This window comes from Bos taurus, chromosome 8 (assembly GCF_002263795.3).
Source record: "Bos taurus isolate L1 Dominette 01449 registration number 42190680 breed Hereford chromosome 8, ARS-UCD2.0, whole genome shotgun sequence".
Taxonomy (NCBI): domain Eukaryota; kingdom Metazoa; phylum Chordata; class Mammalia; order Artiodactyla; family Bovidae; genus Bos; species Bos taurus.
The window spans coordinates 61,888,116-61,910,378 of record NC_037335.1 but is presented as its reverse complement, the minus strand read 5'-3'; the positions used below and the strand labels follow the sequence as shown (position 1 = coordinate 61,910,378).

At 41.8% G+C, this 22,263-nt stretch overlaps 1 protein-coding gene across 1 annotated transcript; it reads right to left on the bottom strand.

The window, feature by feature from the left end:
• Positions 1-947: 947 nt before the first annotated feature.
• Positions 948-22,233, bottom strand: LOC514189 (uncharacterized). The gene is made up of 5 exons (XM_002689727.6): positions 20,289-22,233; positions 9,195-9,377; positions 6,456-6,555; positions 4,579-4,709; positions 948-2,314 (listed from the first exon to the last, which is right to left on the bottom strand). Exons 1-5 carry the CDS (start codon positions 20,325-20,327, stop codon positions 2,021-2,023), a joined length of 747 nt encoding a protein of 248 aa, XP_002689773.1. The 5' UTR covers positions 20,328-22,233; the 3' UTR covers positions 948-2,020.
• Between the last annotated feature and the right edge of the window lie 30 nt (positions 22,234-22,263).

Here is a 22,263-nt window from a genome sequence, read left to right as displayed (position 1 = left end):
CAGCATGGTGTACTGCCTACTCGGCCTGGGAATCTAGGGACTCAGGTTTAACTTCTGCACTGAAAAGCCCTGGATGGCACAGCGCCTGGGGCTTACTGCTGCCCTGGAGCTCTGCCCAGTTACCAGCAACTTTACCTACTAGGTCAAGCCTTTACCAAAGCCTTCCTCTCTGCAAGGAGCATATACCCAGCCAGGAGTCACTGAGAGGAGCCGAAATCTTAATTCAACCTTACAAGCGACAGAGCCCAGGGTCAATCCTGCTTACATCTGCCAAGCAGGGCATAGAGGGCATAACAGATGCTGTTAGTGCTGCTGAAGCTAAATACATAGAATTCATTTGCAGAAAAAGCTTAACTGGAACTGGGGTGTTTCTTGAGGAGAGAAGGAAAGTCTTCAAGGAAGGGAACCTTGAGGTATAAGAAGAGGTAGGTGTAAGAAATGACAACCCTTCCGGGCCTTGGAGCTTCCCTGGTGGCTCAGCTGGTAAAGAATCTGCCTGCAATGCAGGAGACCTGGGTTCGATCCCTGGGTTGGGAAGATTCCCCTGGAGAAGGAAAAGGCTACCCACTCCAGTATTGTGACCTGGAGAATTCCATGGATTGTATAGTCCATGGGGTCACCAAGAGTCAGACACGACTGAGAGACTTTCACTTTCCAGGCCTTGAGCAAGAACTGAGTTACAGAAAGCTGTGATTTGGTGATGGTTTAGGATAGTCTGAAAGATGCCAGGAGGAAAGGAATGATATTTAGACAGGGCTGAACATTCAGCAGGTCCTCCCACCAGCAAAGTTAGTAGTTACTCAATAAGCTGACTGAAACATGGGCAAGAAGCAAGTGTCTGGTGTTCAGAGAAGATCAAGGGAGGCATTCTTCTGGAGATATTCCTTGTGTAAGGGTTAGAGGTCTGTTTTATGATTAACAAATAATGTCCCTTAGTGACCCACAACTTCTGACTGCAACAATTATTTATTAAAGGTCCTCTGCTTGATTCCAAGTTATGGCCAATGGCTAAAATTTCTTTGGTCTACAAAACTTTGACCATGATATTCACCAACATTATTAACTTTCTCAGTAAGTAAAATAAAACTCAACTTTCTTTCTTTTGTCTGCCTCCTTCCCTCAAAACTCAATGTTAAAAGGTTACATATTACAAAGTATTTAAGATATAATTCCAACAGAGCTCTGCAACAAGAGTTGTGCTGTCTCAAGATAATCAGGTTTCACAGTTCAGGCAATTCAAAATTAACTCACTATTGCTCCCAAACTGATTAAGAACTGTTCACTGGCAACTTACAGAATCTAAAGAAATCCAATGGAAACAAAAACATTTTGTAGGTTTGCATGTATGTGTAAAAGTTAGATAGCGAAAATGATTTCTGAAAAGTTAAGATACCCACAAATCTAAAGTAGTGGTTGTGGTAACCATTTAGCAATATTAGGTTTGGGGTTTTTTTCTTACACTTCTACTTAAAATGTTTCACCATTATTTTAAAACCTCTCAGTCAAAAAAATAAAAATCACTAGAGGTTACCAGAGAAGGCATTAAAGACAGAACAACTCTATGCATGCTTCTATTTACCTGCCTTTCAGAGCCCTTAAATACCACTGTGTTAACAAGAAATCTATTTCAAACTGCAGTCTATAGACTAATTTCTATGCAATGCTATTTTTTAAAAAACTAAAAAATGTTCAACTTCAACTGCTGAAATTCACAGATATCAATTCAATAGAAATGCCTGAAGCATCTTCTGAAATCCTTTGCCCCAACACTCTTTTCTAATCCCGATGTGACTTTCCAATCACAACAAAAGTAAAAAAAAAAAAAAGCAAGCAAGCAAAAGCACATGTGATATCCATCACATGTCCTTTTAGCATCAATCTCATTAAGGAGGCAGAGAACAAATTTGTTTACTTTCTTCCCTATCCGTTGACTAAACATTTTTTTAAAAATTATTTCCCAACTGGTGTCTTATAATGAAATGTGCTAGAAATGTAAACACTGGCCTTTCTGTTCAGGCTTTTATATTTCAGGAGCAGCAGGTTCACTCCTGATGTCTTTGACATCATTGGTTCTGCCCATCAAATAGAATTCTTTGTTGGGAACAAGATTGACAAAATGAGCAAGGCGGTTGGACATGGCATAAAAAGCTGAAATTGCAGCTATATCCCAGGCATCTTCCTGGTTGAAGCCATGCACCTCGAGCTTTTTGAAATGGTCATCTGTTATGTCATCAGCTTGGGAAATAGCAAGTGCAAATTCCAGCATTGCCTTTTCCCGGGCAGGGAGGTCAGACTTTCTCCAGTTGATACAGACCTGTAAGAAAACACACAGAGGCAGAATCTCTGTCCATCACAACATAGCCAATAAAACACATGGCCTAACAAAAGAAGCATTAATGAAAAAACCCAAGTCAAAGTAAAGAGGTGAAGTGAGGCCAAAATAAACTTTACAGACAGGAAGTATCTTGGTCAAGTTCAATATAATGCAAACCTGGAACTCTAGCTCTGCCAGGAAATCTTTGCTCACTCCAACTGCAAGTACTTTTTTCTCCTCTAAACACCCATAGCATCAAAAACCTCGGAACCAAGATTCAGAGACTCCTAATACATAAGGGCCTGCAAATATCAACCTTTTTGTATGAGAAAAGTGAAGCTCAGATAATTATCCCTTTATCCCCACTTAAGTATCAGCTATTAATTTGCAAAATTAATAGCTGATACTTAAGCAATGACTATGTGCTAAGAATGTGCTCAATGCTTCATATTCATTATCTCATTTAATTCTTATAAAAATCCTAGGAAGTAATGTTTTTTATTAGTCACTCCCAATTTTACTGGCAAAGAAACTGAAGCTCAAAGAGTTCACACACTTTCCCAAGGTCACACAGCTAGAGTGGCAGAGCTGGGATATGAATCCAAGTATATTTGATTCCAGTGACTATACTGATAATCATTACCCTTACTAAAGCAAAATACTGGAAACCATTAATGACCTGGGGTTTCCCTGGTGGCTCAGACAGTAAAGAATCTGCCTGCAATGCAGGAGACCTGAGTTTCAATCCCTGGGTCAGGAGAAGAGAATGGCAGCCCACTCCAGTTTTCTTGCCTGGAAAATTCCATGAACAGAGGAGTCTGGTGAGCTACAGCCCATGGGATCACAAAGAGTCGGACACAACTGAGTGACTAACACACACACACACAAACTACCTAAAAATCGGAAGAACAGTTGAGCAAATGGTGTGATAGTACATCCTATGATCATTAGGGAGACTATGTTTGAGACTGGTCCTGGATGAGCACAGTTCTGGTGAATAAGCAGGCGGCTCTGAGAAGGGCAAAGGTGATGATATACCTGTCTTGTTTAGCTTTTGGCTGGCAACAGAGGCCCTTGGAACAATTTTCAAGGTCTCTACTCAGGTGGGGTCAGGAAGGAAGGTTGGAGGATTAGAAAAGACTGATGACTCTCCCTCAGGAATAAATGCATAGAACAGAAACATCTGTTTCTGAAGAAACATCTGGCTCAGAAGATCAGGAATTTCACTGTAGGGATGAGCAGGGTTTTGTAAGCTTGGTGACAAACCCATGTTTACTGTGTCTTTATCCTCGGTTCATTTCTCTGGGAAGAATTAGCACGACCTCTGACATTCAAACAGCCTGACTCTGGATGAAACAAGAGTAAGCTGCTGGCTGGGGGGTTGAGACCCATTTTACAACCAGTCTTGGTGGGAAAGAGCAAGTAGGGGCAGTTCCAGAATGGGAGACTGACAAGCCCAAGCTTGGGGCCAGCTGTACGAAGTAAAAGAAATCTTAAATCACCAGTCCAGGTTCAATGCATGAGACAGGGTGCTCAGGGCCAGTGTACCAGGATGATCCTGAAGGATGGGATGGGGAGGGAGATGGGAGGGGGGGTTCAGGATGGGGAACACATGTACACCCATGGCTGATTCATGTCAATGTATGGCAAAAACCACTACAATACTGTAAAGTAATTAGCCTCCAATTAAAATAAATTAATTAAAAAAAAAACTGTTTAGAGCCCATTAGGAATAACTAGTGGATAGACTAAACTCACAAGGGCTTCCCTGGTGGCTCAGACAGTAAATAATCTGCCTGTAATGCAGGAGATGCAGGTTCAATCCCTGGTCGCGAAGATCCCCTGGAGGAGGGCATGGCATCCCATTCCAGTAGTCTTGCCTGGAGAATTCCGTGGACTGAGGAGCGTGCTGGGCTACAGTCCACAGAGTCACAAAAAGCCAGACACGACTGAAGCAACTGGACATGCATGCATAGACTAAATTCATACTGGAAAATGCATACTATACAATGTAGCAGAGAGAGTGTAAACTTTGAAAGTGGACTCTGCCATTCTAGTTGTGCACCCCACATTAATTCCAGGTCTGAACCTCAAAGGTAAAAGGGTTATAATAAGGTTCAACTTAGGGAGTTGTGTGCATTTAAGAGAATGTCAGGTCTGGCACAAGGCTAGAGCTTAGCTATCCCTTCGTCCCAAACATCACGTGCACACAGAAGCAGGTGGGCACAGGAATGGGAAACTGTCATGGGGAGGTGGGCACTCACCTGGTCAGAGAGCACTGGGTTCTTCGAAAAGACCCTGTACAGGGCACTGTGGACAACCACGCTATATGAGCACCTGTTGGCCAGGCTGGTCACCAAAATGATGAGTTCCTTGTCAGCTCTGCTGAGCTGGCCTGGGGAGGGAGAAGAGAGAAGAGCTGCCGTAAGCCTGGAGAGCAGCTCAGAGGAACCTAAACAGGCTCAGCCATATTTTAGCAAGTTGCCCACCTATCTGCTCACTTATTCATTCCCAGTCCTGTGCTATGAGCTAACCTTTTTTATTTTCTTCACAATACTTAACACTTTCTGAAGTCAACTTGTTCTTTTAAGTTGTTCACTGTTTTCTCCTCTCTGGAATATACTTGAAAATCTATGCATTTTTCTGATTCGTTCACCACTGTATACCCAGAGGAATGCCTAACAGATAACAGTTGCTCAGAAAATACGTGAATGAATTACTAATTCAAGAAGTATTTTCTTAAAAAAAAAAAAGTATTTTCTGAGGCCCATCAGGTACTAGACACTTTTTGAAAAGGAGGTTAAAAAAAAAAAAAAAAAAAGACATTTTCCAACCTCAGGGGCCATGCTACCTCTAGGTAGAGAAAGGCAGAGAAGGGGAGAGTCCACTTTGGTACCTGGTACCATCTGGGAACTTTAGATAATCTTCACAACAGCTCTGTAGAGGAGGTATTAATACCATTTTACTAGTTAGAAAACCAAAGCACTGAGACATTTAAGTACTCTGTTGAAGCTCACATCATGATTTATGGCAGAATCAGATCTGAACACAGGACCTATCTCTTCCCTCTAGGATGGAGAGGCTGAGGCAGTTGTGGAAGATACAGCAGACAGCACTCTGCATGCCACTGGAAAAGGACAAATGAGGGAGGCTGTGGGAGGTCAGAGGAGAAAGAGTCCCTCATAAGTGAAGGCAGGTGAGATGGACTTTGATGGAAAGTTCAGATTCACAAAGCATGGATAAGGGACAAGGCAGCCCAGAGGCAGAGTAAAGTGTGATCCAAGTTAAAAAGGAGAGATATCATGAGACTGGAGTGCTTTGGAGAGTAAAGCATAATTCACAGTTCACTTTGACTTGAATGGACAGAACATGAAGAGAGGCTGAAGGAAATGAGGCTGGGAGGCAGGCTGGTGTCAAGCCATAGAGAGTCATGGTGACAGGCTGCCTCCCATCTCTGCTGCTCACTCTTCCTTTAATAATAAAATCCCTTAGTTTTATCTGGGCACATGGCCAGAGAGCCTCCCTTGCAGCTAGATGTGAGGCAAGTCTAGCCAATGGGAGGTAAATGGAACTGATGGGTGTGGCTTCCATGTCATGACCATAAAGGAAGGGATATGTGTCTACACATACCCTTCTTTCTTTTTCTGCAGGTAGTAGTGGTAAATCCACATAAGCATGTAAGCAAGGGAATTCCAGATAGCAAACAACACTACACTGCCCCTCAGAAGCTCATGTGAGACTACAGGAGAGACAGAGAGAAAAATACCTTGTTTAAATCAATGTGTCTTTGGTCTGAGCAACAGCAGCCTAACCTGAATCCTAAGCAAGAAATCCATGATTACTGGTCTAAAGTCCTTGAACTTTATCCAGGGTGTTGTAGGGAGCCAGAGAGGGCCTTTGAGCACAAAGAAAGTCGAGCCAGAGTTATTATCTAACTTATTTCCGTTCTATACCTATAACCATCAAGTAACATTCAGACCTCAGTGTCAGAATCCAGACAATGTCTCTGCCAGCTCCAGTCCTTCTGAGCTTCTCCCTAGCTCCAGAGTAATCTGGGACTATGTGGGAATGAACTCTAGCAAGCAGGCACCTGGATCTTATCTAAAAATGACTTAGCACTTCCCCCGTGCCCCCCACTTACCTGTTTTCTTGTTACAGATCACATTGTAATAAGCAAAGAAGGCTCTGAATTCCAATGGCCGGTGAGACAACACTTTAAATACATTTGGTAAAAATCCTGTCTGTAGGGAAGGAGAGAAACAGGGAAATGTAAAATGACAACTAAGAACAGGATTGGCAAATAGTAACTGGTAGTTCCCATACTGTCTGCTGAATGCCAGATGCAGTCTTAAGAAGGCTACAGCCTTGTGTCAAAGCACAACCCACACATCCTTTCACGTTTTAGGGGATTATAAGGGTTACTTCTAAAGGCATATGTAATTTCTTTTTAGTAAGGCATTTTATAAAATTTAGAGAGTTGTATGTAAACTAAATGATATTTCTTAGAATTTAGGCTATACTTATTACCTCCCTTTTCACAGAGGGGCTGATGGTGCTCATTTATTTCTAAGAATTAAATCAGTAACAAGCCTTGATATTAGTAAAGTTCTGTAAAGTTCTTTCATACATCCAATCTCATTTTTTCTTCTCTACAACTCTCTAAGGTAGGTAAGGCAAGGATCATTATCCCAGTTTACAGATAAGGAAACTAAGGCCCAGAGAGGTTGACTGACTTGCACAAGCCAAACCAAATCTAAGAGGCATGTTTGCGATTTTGACATTGGGTTTTCTTTTCTTTTTTAAAAAAAGATATTTATTTACTTATTTATTTGGTTGCTCTGGGTCTTTGTGGCACATGGAATCTCTGATCTTGGCTGTGGCTCAATGGCTTAGTTGCAGCACACAGGATCTTTAGTTGTGGCACGTGAACTCTTAGTTGTAGCATGTGGGATCTAGTTCCCTGACCAGGGATGGAACCCAGGCCCTGTGCGTTGGGAGTACAGTCTTAGCCACTGGACCACCAGGGAAGTCCCTCAGTATGTTTTCCAATGGGATGCTATGGCAGAAAACTATTGACTGCTTCCCAGTAGCCATTTCTTTCCTCTTCCCTTGACAGTGGATACTGGACATTGTTCAGATATCAGATTGCCATGGGCTCCAGGGAAGGTTAAACCCTTCCCCAACCTCACTGGGTGAATCCTGATTGATCTAAACCAATTATAGTGATTCTATTCTACTTGTCAGTGATTGGCCTAGGAATGGGCATGTGACACCATTATGCCAAATAAGAAATGAAGGGAAATCAGCTGGGAGACTTCTCTCCCCAAAAGGAATATGAGAAAAGGGTGTGACCTCCACATCCATTCTAGGAGCTATGCAAGGACGTAATGTTTGCTGCTGTTATACCCAGGAACCAGGAGGTCACAAGTCTGAGCACACAGTTCTCATATCAAGGAAGTCAGAGCTAAAAAAGGCAAAGAACTTGATCCTTGATATCACTGAGCAACTGGATTAACAATCCAGAAATCACCCTGTGTCTGGACCTACTGTTAATACAAGACACTGAATTGTCCTTGCTGTTATATCAACTGAATTGGATTTTCTGTTATCTATAGCTGAAAGCACTCTAACTGATAATAGAAGCTAAAGTTCATTACTGATCTAGAAGACATGGTAAAAGAACCATTTATGTCTGCTGAGGCAGGAGCTAGGGAAGAGGTGATGATGTGAGGAGGTACAGACAGGTACTGAGAGAGAGGCTGGGGGCTCCAAACCTTTCCCACCAGAGCAGCTGGGTTTCTATATACTTATAAATGGATTTACATACAAGATTCTGTCTGGAAAAAAAATCCACAAAGTTTCAGCACCAAGTTTCAAAAACAAAGTTTAGAGTAAATGTCTGCATTCAGACAAGGGTTTTATAATTTGACAATATAAAGCATCAACTTTAAAGAGTACCCTTGGACTTCCCTGGTGGTCCAGTGGTTAAGAATCTGTCTGCCAATGCAGGGGACACAGGTTCGATCCCTGGTCATAAAAGATCCCACAGGCCTCAGGGCAACTAAGCCTGTGTACAACTACTGAAGCCTGCACACCTAGAGCCCCTGTTCCACAACAAGAGAAGCCACTGCAATGAGAAGGCTGCATACTTAGCTCCTGCTCACCCCAACTAGAGAAAGTCCACATGCAGCAACACAAAACCCAGCACAGCCAAAAACAAATAAATAACAAATTTTAAATAATAAAAAGTATCCTCAAAAAATAATTCTGGGATGTTCAAAAAGATATCTGTATAAACATGTTACAAGTCACAAATATCCAAGATTGGGAGATTGCTGAAATAAATTAAAACATCTCTATTATACAGTGCTATATCATGCAGCCATTAAACATGATGTTTTAACCCAGTAAAGTGTTCATGTTAACATGATCTCATTAAAAGAGTTACATGTATATTTATTTTTAAAAAATAGGGAAGAAGTGCTACAAGTGACTGACTTTGGTGGAATTTTTATTTTTGAAATTTTTGCTTATTTTTCTAATTTTTCAATATATAATTGCAGGAAGGATCAAGGTACCTCTCACATTTACTGAAGTATCTGGCACGTATCTCATGGTTCTATCTCCACACCATATTATGGTGCTAAAGGGAGCTACAGGTCACAGTGGGCAGAGAACTGAGTGACAGAGTTCCAGAACTTAAAATGGTGTGCCTAAGACAAGAGGAAAAAGTGCATGTTCTTCTGACTGGGAACCCCAAAGGAAGGGCTCATGCACAGTGGGAACTTGGGCAGACCGCGGCAACCAGTTCCAGGGATTACACTCCAGCAAACAAAGGTCTGCACTGGCTGTGGCTCTCTGCATGAGGCAAGTGTCTCACCTTCTTTTCTATCTCCTCCATGAGCTCTAAAATGTCAAAAGGCAGGTCCTTTTTGTAGGGAATGGGGTAACGGCCGATGGGTTTGGACTTCTCTTCCTGCTGCTGAGACTCATAAAGGCGCAAGTTCAGGGTCACCAGAGGCAACTTCTTCCAAAATTTATTGGTCACAAGGCGAAGAAGAGACTGAAAGGAAACAAAGACAAGATTGGAATGGGCTACTAAAGGAATGGCTTGGATAGCTTGTTTGTATATCTGGACTTAAAGAAAAAATGGTACCTCCGGGGTCAATTCCCATTAACTACAACCAATTCTTGAGCAATCATGAAATGGATTCTGAGCTCAACAAGAAATAATGCTGTAATCCATTGATAATGTCTGACATGAGAAGAGGATATTGAGGGCATGATAGTCCAAATAACATATCTACAATGCTTGCCTTAAAGCCCAGCTCAGATACCACCTAATAACAATAAAACCTCCTGGGGTTCTTCAACACCATGAAGACTTTCTGAAGCCTTTTAAGGCTACCAAATGATGGCCAGGATTTATATATATCATCTGCTGCCAATAGCAATGACAATAACTGTCATATAATGAGCACCTAGTATGTGTCAGGTTTTCTGCATACACTCCCCCAAACTCCCAGCAATCCTGTACTTTACAGATATGAAATCTAAGGATCAGATGGATTACGTCACACAGAGATAAAATTCAGGTCTATCTGACTCCAAAGTCTTCATTATTCTCACTTTACAATCCTGTCTCTTAGAATCTAACTAAAAAATATAGAAAACTAAAAACTTTACATTTATTCTAAATGAAAACTGAGAAAAAGCAACATAAACCTAAAAGGGCAACCTCTTTATTTTTTTTACATTAAAAAAATTATAGTTGATTTACAATGTTGGGATAATTACAGCTGAACAGCAAAGTGATTCAGTAATACACACATACATGTATACATACATATATATATATGTACACACTTTTTAATATTCTTTTCCATTATGGTATATGATAACATACTGAATATAGTTCCCTGTACTATACAGTAGGACCTTGTTGTTTATCCTTTCTATATATAAAAGTTTGCATCTACTAACTGCAGCTTCCCACTGCATCCCTCCCTCAACCCCCTTCCCCATGGCACCCACCAGTCTGTTCTCATGTCCATGATTCTGTTTCTAGATGGGTTCATTTGTGTCATATTTTAGATTCCCATATAAGTGATATCATACGGTATTTGTCTTCTCTTTCTGACTTTCTTCACTTAGAATGATATCTCTAGTTGCTGCCAATGGCATTATTCTTTATAACAACTGAGTAGTATTCCATTGTATATATGTACCACATCTTCTTTATCCATTCACCTCTCAATGGACATTCCCACATCTTGGCTACTGTGAAGAGTGCTACTATAAACATAAGGATGCATGTATTTTTTTGAATTACACTTTTATCTGGATATCCCAGATAATCCCAGGAGTGGGATTGCTCAAACATATGGTAATTCTACATTTAGTTTTCTAAGGATCTCCATACTATTTTCCACAGTGACTGCCCCAACTTACATTCCCACCAACAGTGTAGGAGGGTTCCCTTTTCTCCTCATCCTCTCTAGCATTTGCTATTTGTAGACTTTTTAATGATGGCCAATCTGACTGGTGTGAGATGGTACCTCACTAGAGTTTTGATTTGCATTTCTCTAATAATTAGAGATTTTGAGCATCTTCTCATATGCCTATTGACCATCTGTATATCTTCTTTGGAGAAATGCCTATTTAGCTCTTCTGTTAATGGGTAGCCTCTTCATGCATTTTACCATACAAGGTTCTAAAATGGGTGCAAGAAAACAAGATTATGCTTTCCTAGAAAACTCAGTCTAGTCAGTAATCCAACTGTGAAAGATAGTATAATATAGGGCTGTCTGAAGCCTAACTGCCTGGGTCCAAATCTTGACTCTGCTACTTATGTGCTATGTAACCAGAGGCACACTACTTCTCTGTCCCTCCATTTCTTCATCTATAAAGTATGAATTATAATAATACCAACTCATAGAGCTGTTATGAGGATTTAATGAGTTAATACACACAAAGCTCTTAAAACAGAGCCTTGCACTTAGTAAATATTGTGTATTAAATAAAGTGTTACAGGTTTAAAATAAAGGTGTGATTAAAGTATATTGGGTACATTATGGATCTATCAATTGACATTTGCCTATATATTCAGTATGAGACCCACAGAAAAGATCTGGACAGCTCCCTTCACAGAACCCACCTGCCAATACAGGAGACTTAAGGTCTGATCCCTAGGTCAGGAAGATTCCCTGGAAAAGAAAATGGCAACCCACTCCAGTATTCTTGCCTGGAGAATCCCATAGACAGAGGAGCCTGGCACGCTACAGTCCATGGTGTTGCACAGAGTCAGACACAACGGAAGCAACTTAGCAACTTCACATCCTCTGGGGACCCCTGATGGGTTCTATCTACTGTATGTAGCAGCCTACCTGCCTGCCTTTCACATCTGACACCTCACCTATGTGCCAGCATATACATCCTACTAAAGGGGAAGGCCTAGGCTGTGAAACTCTGTAGCTTTTCTACCTTAGTTTTCCCTACCCATTAGCTAGGGTGGAGCAAGTATCTGAGTATCCAGGCCACAGACTGGCCACTGCTCCATGAGGCTACTAGGACAAAAAGCTCTGCCCACATAGATTCATACTCTTTGGGATCTGAACTGGGAAATCAGGAGTGAGCTAGCTGGCAATGAGAGCCGGAGCTGAAAAGTCATGAGGTAAAGCCAGGCCACTGAGGTCATGCTGGTCAGTTATGCACCAAAGGAGCAAGAGAAAAATCAGGAGTAAACGGCAGCTATGAGAGGGAGAAAAGACTCAGGATAGAGGGTCAGGAAGAACACTGGTGGTAGGAGGAGATGCAGACAGACAAAAAGAGGTAGGACTGAGAGCAACTGAGACTTGTTCATGACACAGTTCCCAGGGTCTGGCTGCAGAGGTCCTCTGAGGTACCCAATGACCTCTCAGTTTCAGTTCACACGTAACATGATGCCTACTTTTACAATACTTGAGACAGGACTTACGCATTGCCAAGAAAAATCAGAATGACAAGAAAGAGAAAGCAAACATGTCTTCTCAATCGATGAACCTTCTCTAACCCAAAGAAAACAAGGGAATCAGAAGTAAAGAGCTCCTATCACATAAGCTTATTTCAAAAATAAACAAAAAGTAAACACTCATAAAATGCTTAATACATGCCTAATATTCTGGCTGCTTTATCTATATATTATTTCAAGATATGTCGGCACTGTTCTTGTTCTCATTTTAGAAATGAGAAAACATTTCTCATTCTCTGTGCCATCTCAAAATAGGCACAGGAAGGATAAGTCACAAGAGCCTACAAGTCACAGAGCAGGATTCAACCCCAGGCAGCCTACCTCCCATGTCCATGCTTATAATCTTTGTGCTGTGTTGTATATACAAGCTCATTGCCAAGGACAACTACTACTTTTTTTTTTTAGTCCCTAAATCCAAACTAATCTATAAATGTCAGGTCTTGTCCTCCTATTCCCTTGAATGAATGAATGTGAATGTGCAGTCACTCAGTAGTGTTCGACTCTTTGTGACCCCATGGACTGTAAGGGACCTATTCCCTTAAACACTTTCAAAATTTTCATTCTGAACCTTGGATAACCAGAATACTATTTTAAAAGAACAACTTCCATTAGTACTTCACCAGGCTTATTGGCAGGAGCTTTACAGGTATTGTCCTCTGAACTTTAAATGTCACCACTGTATATTCCTCCACTGGGGCACACCAGACCTCAGCTACCATGAATGAGTTCAGGATCAGCACTGTCACAACTTTTTCAAGAGAAGCTGGAAGTTGAAGTTCAAAATAAGACCTGCTGTCTGCTTGATGATGCAGCAAGAAATAGGACACAGGACTATGTACCTAGCATACCTAGCACAGCAAGGAAGCACCTCCTGTGATTGCGGGTAAAATCAGATAACACAGCCACCTCCATCTTCCAGTTTCTCAGGGCACTAAGCCCCAGATGCTGGACTTTTCACCTGGAACACCTCTGAACTGTGCACACTTCTCTGTGGAAGTGGGGAGGGGGCAGCTATGTCCTTGATTCTGTGATTCTATGTCCTTGACTCTTTGCCCTGCTTGTTTGCCAGCTTGATACTACACTGAAATAAAAACAACGTAAAGGTGATATTATTCTTTCCAATCTTTGAACTCATACTGGGTGTTCTGGATTGGCTCATCAGAAATTTTCAGGTAAAATTGCCTGATTATTAACTGTTGACTCAATTGTTTTTCCCATGAGTACAGATGTGGCAGGACTGGTGGCCACTGGGGTTCTATTTTGGCTACATGGAAGTTCACTATAGTAGTCTGCCAACTTTTATGTTTGGAATCTTCCATAATAAAACAAATTTAAAACGATAATTAATTATTTTTTAAAAACCTGTAGGACAAACACGTATTTTTAAAAAGTCTGTAAAATGTTAGCTTACATTTTCTAATGTAAAAAGCCAACTGATGAAACCATCTGAGGTATGTACACAGGCACAGTACTTGACATTAGATGAGTGTAAAATGACAGCTGTTATTGGTGAACTATAGGTTAAAACTTTAATTCTGTAAAAATATCAGATACTTCATGATTCTAAAATATAGAGACTGGGTTCCATTTTGTTGTTGCTGGTCAGTCACTAAGTTGTTTCTTGACTTTTTGTGACCCATGGACTGCAGCACGCCAGGCTCCCCGTCCTTCGCTATCTCCCAGATTTTGCTCAAATTCACATCCATTGAGTTGACGATGCTAACCATTTCATCCTCTGCCACAGCCTTATTCTTCTGCCTTCAACCTTTCCCAGCATCAGGATTCCACTACCAGTGTAGTTCAGTTCAGTTCACTCAGTCGTGTCTGACTCTTTGCAACCCCATGGACAGCAGCATGCCAGGCCTCCCTGTCCATCACCAACTCCCAGAGCCTACTCAAACTCATGTCCATTGCATCAGTGATGCCATCCAGCCATCTCATCCTCTGTCGTCCCCTTCTCCTCCTGCCTTCAATCTTTCCCAGCATCAGGGTCTTTTCCAGTGAGTTGGTTCTTTACATCAGGTGGCCAAAGTATTGGAGTTTCAGCTTCAGCATCAGTCCTTACAATGAATATTCAGGACTGATATCCTTTAGGATGGACTGATTTGATCTCTCTGCAGTCCAAAGACTCTCAAGAGTCTTTTCCAAAACACAGTTCAAAACCATCAACTCTTCAGCACTCAGCTTTCTTTACAGTCCAACTCTCACATCCATACATGACTACTGGAAAAACCATAGCTTTGACTAGACAGACCTTTGCTGGTAAAGTAATGTCTCTGCTTTTTAATATGCTGTCTAGGTTGGTCATAGCTTTTCTTCCAAGGAGCAAGCATCTTTTCATTTCATGGCTGCAGTCACCATCTGCAGTGATTTTGGAGCCCCCCAAAATTAAGTCTCTCACTGTTTCCATTGTTTCCCCATCTATTTGCCATGAAGTGATGGGACCAGATGCCATGATCTTAGTTTTATGAATGTTGAGTTTTAAGCCAACTTTTTCACTCTCCTCTTTCACTTTCATCAAGAGGTTCTTTAGTTCTTCTTTGCTTTCTGCCATAAGGGTGGTGTCCTCTGCATATCTGAGGTTATTGATATTTCTCCCGGCAATCTTGATTCCAGCTTGTGCTTCATCCACCCTGGCATTTCACATGATGTACTCTGCATGTAAGTTAAATAAGCAGGGTGACAATATACAGCCTTGACATACTCCTTTCCCGATTTTGAACCAGTACAGCACAATCCAAAAAGAAAAAATCGGTACACTGGATATCATCAAAATTTAAAACATGCTTCAAAAGACACCATTACAAAGATGAAAAGACAATCCACAGACCAGTAAAAAATATTTGCAAATTATATACTTGATAAGGGATCTGTACCCAAAATATATTTTTAAATATTTTATAATTCAATAAGAAAGCAAATAACACATTTTAATAGTGGGTAAAAGATGTGAATAGACATTTCACCAGATTAGTCATACAAATGGTCATTTAGTACATGAAAAGGTGCTCAACATTATTACTTATTTGGAAAATTAAAAATAAAACCACAATGAATTAGTACTTCATACCCACTTTAATAAAAAAGACAATAACAAGTATTAGTGAGGATGTGGAGAAACTAGGACCTTTATATACTGGTGGGAGAAATGTAAAATGCTACAGCATCATTAGAAAAGTTTGGCAGTTTCTTAAAAAGTTAAATATAAGTTTATCACAAGCCCAGCAATCCCTATCATAAGTACTCTATCCTAGAGAAATGAACTTATACATCCACAAAGACTTGTATGCAAATGCTAACAGTATTAGAGTCAAAAAGTGAAAACAACCCCAATGGCCTTCAACTTGTAAACAGATAAACAAAATGTAGTGTATCCATGAAATACTGGGTTGGCAAAGAAGTTTACTTGGATTTTTCCATAAGATATTACAGAAAAACCTGAACAATCTTTTTGACAAACCCAGTAGAATACAATTCAGAAATAAAAAGCAATGAACTACTAATACATTCTACAAACACAGATGTACCTAAATAACACCATGCTAAGTGAAAAAAACCCAGACACAAAGAAACTACATGCTGTATGATTCCATCTATGTAAAGTGTCCAGAAAAGGCTAGAGAGACAGAAAGTGGGTTAGTGGCTGTGTGGAACTGGGGTAGGACAGATGTTGATCACAAATGGACATGAAGGATCTTTTTAGGGTGACTGAGGAGAAGGCAATGGCACCCCACTCCAGTACTCTTGCCTGGAAAATCCCATGGATGGAGGAGCCTGGTAGGCTGTAGTCCATGGGGTGACTGAGGGTTGGACACAACTAAGCGACTTCACTTTCACTTTTCACTTTCATGCATTTGAGAAGGAAATGGCAACCCACTCCAGTGTTCTTGCCTGGAGAATCCCAGGGACGGGGGAGCCTGGTGGGCTGCTGTCTATGGGGTCACACAGAATCGGACACGACTGAAGTGACTTAGCAGCATCAGAGGTGATCTAAACCTGGATTTTGGTGATGGTTGCACTACTAATACATTTACTAAAACTAACTTAATTGTATATTTGAAGTGCATGAAATTTATAGTCTGTATAGCAGTTTTAAAATCCTGCATGTATGGGGGGTATAAAATATCATGTTTAGTTTTAGAGTGAGATTTGGAAAAGGTTTTGCCAGAATGGAAGAAGAGCAAACTTCTGTACCCTGCCATAGTTTTGTTTTTGCCACAGTTGTTTTAAGACTCCGATAACGAAGTAATGCCTGGAGTCTGACCTAAGTGTACAGAAGAAGAGGTGGTTGCCTCTTGGGATAGGGACTAGAGGAACTTTTCTCATCTTCCCATACTGAAACTCTTTAACTCCCCTTTCCCCTACCCCTGGCAACCACCACTGTTTTTTTCCTTTGAAAACCATGTAGACTTTTAAAACTCATCACCTACATTATTTAAAGGAAAATTAGAAGTGAGACACACATTTTCAAGGGTGGGGACCATGTTTTTCCTCAAATATATTGTTTTTAGCCTAGAGCAAAAGTAAACTAAGTAGTTCCTGCAGGCATATGTGACATAAAATATTAATTAAGCTAGAGAATTATCTGACAAGAGTAAGGCAATGGGGCTCTTTCTGGTATAAAACTCCTTCACAGGTATAGAAACTCCTTCATGTGACGACTTTAATATACAAGTTTCTGCATCCCAGGGGTGTGCATAAATTTGGTAGTTTCAGTAGAGACAGATGCAGCATCTTTCTTTTGCCTGTAGATATCCAGTTGTTCCAACACTACTTGGGACAATAGTACTGGAAGATTTTTCTTCCCCCAATGAATCGTCTTGGCACCCTTGTCAAACAACAATTGACCACAATTGTGAGGGTTTACTTCTGTATTCTCAATTGTATTCTGCTGATCTACATCTATGCTTATGCCTCTGGCTATCTTAATTACTGTAAGCTTTGTAGTAAATCTTGAAAACAGAAGTATAAATCCTCCAAATTCATTCTTTTTCAGTTTTTTGGGGGGAGGGTGTGGTGCTTCTCTAGGTCCCTTGCATTTCTATCTAAGTTTGAGGATCCATTTATCAAATTTTGCAATGAAGACAGTAGAGATTTTGACAGGGACTGCTTTAAATCTGTTTATCACTAATTCATCTGATCCATGAACATGAGAGTACCTTTCCATTTATTTAGATCTTTAATTTCTTTCAACAGTGTTTTGTAGTTCCCAAGGTTTTAAGGTTATTTCTTTCATTAAATTTATTCCCAAATGTTTAATTCTCTTTCCTATTGTAAAACAGATTCCTTAGAATTTTATATATACCAGATCATAGCACCTGCAAGTTTTACTTCTTTCTTTCCAATCTAGATACCTTTAATTTTTCTTGCCAAACTGCCCAGGATAGAATCTTGAATACAACGTTGAATAGAAGTGAAGAGAGCAGACTTCCTGGTCTTGTTCTTGACCCTTGTTCTTGAAAGAAAGCTTTCATTCTTTCACCATTAATTATGATGTTAGCTGTGGGTTTTTCCATAAATGTTCTTTATTAGGTTTAAATGGTTCCTTTCTAATTCCAGTTTATTGTTTTTTATCATAACAGGATGTTGGACTTTTCCATATGCTTTTCATCCATGTACTGAGATGATAATGTGGATTTTATTTTATTGATATGGTGTATTATATTGATTGATTTCAGATGTTAAAAGAGCAGGTATTCCTGGGATAAATACCATTTAGTCATGGTATGTAACCTTTTTTGTAGGTTACTGTATTCAGTTTGCTAGTATTTTTGTGTTTATATTGATAAGGAATACTGATCTATGATTTTCTTTTCTTGTGATACCTTTCACTTTGATATTAGGGTAATATTGGCTTCATAAAATGAATTAGGCTATGTTTCCTCCTCTTCTATTTTTGGGGTAGAGTTTGTATTAATGGCTATTAATTCTTTAAATATTTGGCAGAACTCATCAGTGAAGCCATCTGGGCCCAGGCAGACTCTATCTTACTGCTATTACTGATGAATTTATTCATCTTAAAACCTCTCATGAGACTCCAGGCCAGTTATCAATGTATTGCCACTCAGCTCTAAAATCACCCTTCACTGCCTGCTCTGAGAAAATGGATCTGGGCCTTTAAAACATTTTTCCTTTGCTATCTATCATGAAGACAACCTTTGTAGGCAGAATACCCTGCAGAAGCACTGCAGAAGGAATGAGATTTGGTTGGTAGTTCCACTGTGCTCTCTGGCATATTCCTGCAGTACCACAGCTTCTGCAGCATCAGCTCCTGTTTGGTTTGGTGGGTGCAATCACCCAGCAGTCAGCAGTTTCCCCTAGCATGCAATTAGGCAGTTTTATAACAGATGCTTCCAAGAAACACCTCCCCAGGAGTAGCTTTCCCTCGCATCCTAGAAATGCCAGCAAGTTCTGAAGGGTTGATTTCCAGCAAGTTCCACTGGCACAGATTTATTTCTTTATTGGCTGTGGTGGGTCTTCATTGCTGCATGTGAGCTTTCTCTAGTCGTGGAGAGTTCAGGCTTCTGATTGTGGTGGCTTCTCTTGTGGAGCATGGGCTCCACATGGCATATGGGCTTTGTAGTTGCAGCTCATGGGGCTCTAGAGCACTGGCTCAGCAGTTGTGGTGCATGGGCTTAGTTGCTCCGCAGCATGTGGGACATTCCAGGACCAGGGATTTAACTAGGTGTCCCTTGCATTGCAAGGTGGATTCTTAATCACTGAATCACCAGGGAAGTCTGGCACAGATTTCTAATGACTTCCTGCCATTTAACAAGCCATAACAATGTCCTATACAACAAGGTCTCAATCAGGCCAGGCCAGTGAAGAGAGTTTGCTTAGGTGAGCTAAGTACTAGGAGTAATGGCTGTTCCTTATACCTGCTATTCTTAAACCCTTTAAAGCTCTCTTTAGTTTTCACAAGCCAAGATCATTTGTGATTAAAAATGTTTATACCAAACAGATTCTCACTTGTGTAGTGATAATTGTGAGCATTTCATTTAAATTCTTCACTTGAATAAAAATATTAACACTTCCATGGATTCTTTTCCTATTAATTTTTGTATATAAATTAGCATGCAGTTCATTCATCATTTTTAGAAACCTGTGAACTAAACTAATTTAAAGATTCATTCAAATTCTACTTCTTTATGGACATCTATTCTGACTCCCACCTTCCTCCGACATAGAGGTAATCATTTCATCTTTTGTACTCTCGGGGCTGACACACAAATCAGGTTGTTATAGTCAGTTACACTTGGTATTTCCGTGTGGTGACAGTCATCTCCCCCAGGGCAGGTACCAGATTCAGCTGGTTTCCGGGCTCACTGCCCAGCTCAATTCCTGGTCCAGAGCACAAGCTCAACTAGTCTTGACTGAAAGTGCCAAAAACGCCCAACTTCACCAGTCAACAAAGAAAAGCAACCATGAGATAGCACTTTTCCAGCTTCTCAAGTAGCAAAGATTTCTAAACAGGAAGTTCTGGGAAAGAGTTCAGAAGGCCACGGTCTGGACCAACTTTTCCGAAGGGCAATGTGGTTATTTTCTCGAAGGAAACGCTAAGGAATGCGGGGGTATGTCCCAAAGGCAATCGAGGGCGGTACCACTCCTGCTGCACAGGCTCCAGGCCCGCAAGTCCGGCAAACAAGTAGCCGGCCTAATTCACCCTGGTAAATAAGCCCGGAAGACCCCAAGGGCGCGCCATCGACCGCACGGGCCCCCGCCTCCTCTTCATTCCCCAATGGCAGCGGCCACTTTCATACCCAAAAAAGGCTGCATGCGCCATTCTAAAAGCGAACTTCTCAACGAGCCCCCACACAACCCGCGCCCCCTTAGTCCGGGTGCGCAGCTCTGAGCCGGGCTCCACACACTTGGCTGCGGTCTCGGTTTCCACCCTCTCACGCGGGTGGACCTCAGCACCCCTGGGCCTGCCAGCCGCGCCGGCCACGGCCACGTGCGCTTACTCACCGCCGGCTGCACGACGCCGAGACAGCAGAGAACCGACATGGCGGCACGCGGCGCACGGACCAGGATGCGTCTAGCGTGCTCCGCCCTCTGGGCGTGTCGCGCAGGGCACCGCCCTCCAGGGGCCTTCGACCCGCCCTCCAAACCTGAGCTTCCGGTCTCAGGTGACTGTTCTTTTCCACACCTATGCTTGCCACTGTGGACTTGGCAATGTACCAGACCAACACCCACGTGCGGACACACGTGCCCGAACTGCCCTTGGTAGACCTCCTCAGCCAGATTTGGGCCATTTCTGACAGAGGCTCCTCTTATTGACGTGAAGGTGCGTGAGAGACAATCCAAGGATCATTTCCTGACCTCTCTGTCTGGCCGGGACCTGAGGTCATTGAGTACCGTACAGCATGGCCTTAGGCCAGCTGCGATAGAGGTAGTCTTGGTCACTGAATACCTGCTCCATGCAGGCCCTCTGGAACTGGGTTGGAGTGGGGAGGAGAGAAAAACTTATCTACGCCATCCCTTCTGCAAAGGTAGCCAAACAAGAACAGCTCTTGCAATAATCTGTCGCAAAACCAGTTACATTTCAGTTGGCCTCTATTATTGTATTTGCGGCTTCCCTTGTGGCTCAGCTGGTAAAGAATTCACCTGCAATGCAGGAGATCTGGGTTCGATCCCTGGGTCGGGAAGATCTGCTGGAGATGGGAAAGATTACCCACTCAAGTATTCTGGCCTGGAGAATTCTATGGACTGTATAGTCCGTGGGGCCCAAAGAGTCTGATACGACTGAGCGACTTTCACTTTCACTTCATTGTATTTAGTTGATTCACCAGCGTCTTATAAAATTGTGAAGATATGTTAGAGATGGTCTAAAATCCTAAAAATCTAAAGACTCAGGTTGGAAGCAGATACCTCAAAGAGTTGAGCAGTAGAAATAGAAGACAGCTAAAAGCCATTGGTCAGGGCCACGCCCTCCCAAGTCCCCAGGAGTTCCGACTCCTACTGGATAATCTGACCAATGCTAATTGAAGGTACCAGTTGACAGAGAAAACTGATTTCAAGTGAGAGCCTTGGAAGTCAGAAGGGCAGACCCCATGTGCTATTGATTTGCAATTCAGCTGCTCTTCACCTGGACAACTAAAGCGTGCTCCAAGGAAAACAGTAGCAAAGATTTAACTGCAGTTACTGATTTTCCCAGGCCGTGGAGGGGAAACTCAGTTATACGGAAATATGCATGTGATATGTAAATATTTTCAGGGGGAGGGGAAAGGAAACGCACACCAAAATGTCAACATTCATTTTCATTCATTCATTCACCAGGTATTATTTATTTCGTGCCAGGACCTGCGCTAGAAAAAAAAAAAAAGGAGAACTAGCTGACAGCCTGGCAGAAAGACAAACAGGGAGCAAAACTAATGCTTTTCATTTTCTTTCTATTCTTCTCTGGTCTTCCACAACGTGAATAGATAAAAGTTTCCTATGAAAAAGAAGATACTGACCAGTATTCTTGCCTGGAAAAGTCCATGGACAGAGGAGCCTGGCAGGCTGCAGTCCATGGGGTTACATGACTGAGCATGTGTGCATGAGGGTGGAGGGTCACGGGTTGGTAGCAATAAACTGGTAGAACTAAAAAAAAAAAAAAAGAAAAGAAAAGAAAATACTGAATACTCTATCTGGTAAAAGATTAGAGGTCCCTCTGAAGGTAGAGTCAGAAGAGAGAGCCAACTCCCGAAGGCCTGCTCAGTTCCCAAGGTTTCCACGAAACTAAAGGTGGCGAGGTCTCATATCCCACTGTGCATCTCAGACGCCGGGATAGGAGGCTCCGCGACTGACTCAAGCTACGCGTTTCTCCTGCGGACCTGCGAACAGACTGCTGGATGCACGACCAGCTAATGACACAATCATAGCCATCATGAAGGAACCCGCCGACCCAGCGCGATCGGACTTTGGAAAACAGGTTCAAGTCCCACAAGTCTGTGCTGCC

Coding starts and splice junctions, on each gene's coding strand:
- LOC514189 (XM_002689727.6), bottom strand. CDS start 20,327: ATGTCGGTTCTCTGCTGTCTCGGCGTCGTGCAGCCGGCG. Junction 6,556..9,194: donor TGGAGGAGATAGAAAAGAAG/GTGAGACACTTG, acceptor CCTTCCCTACAG/ACAGGATTTTTACCAAATGT. Junction 4,710..6,455: donor GATCTGTAACAAGAAAACAG/GTAAGTGGGGGG, acceptor CTCCCTCCCCAG/GCCAGCTCAGCAGAGCTGAC.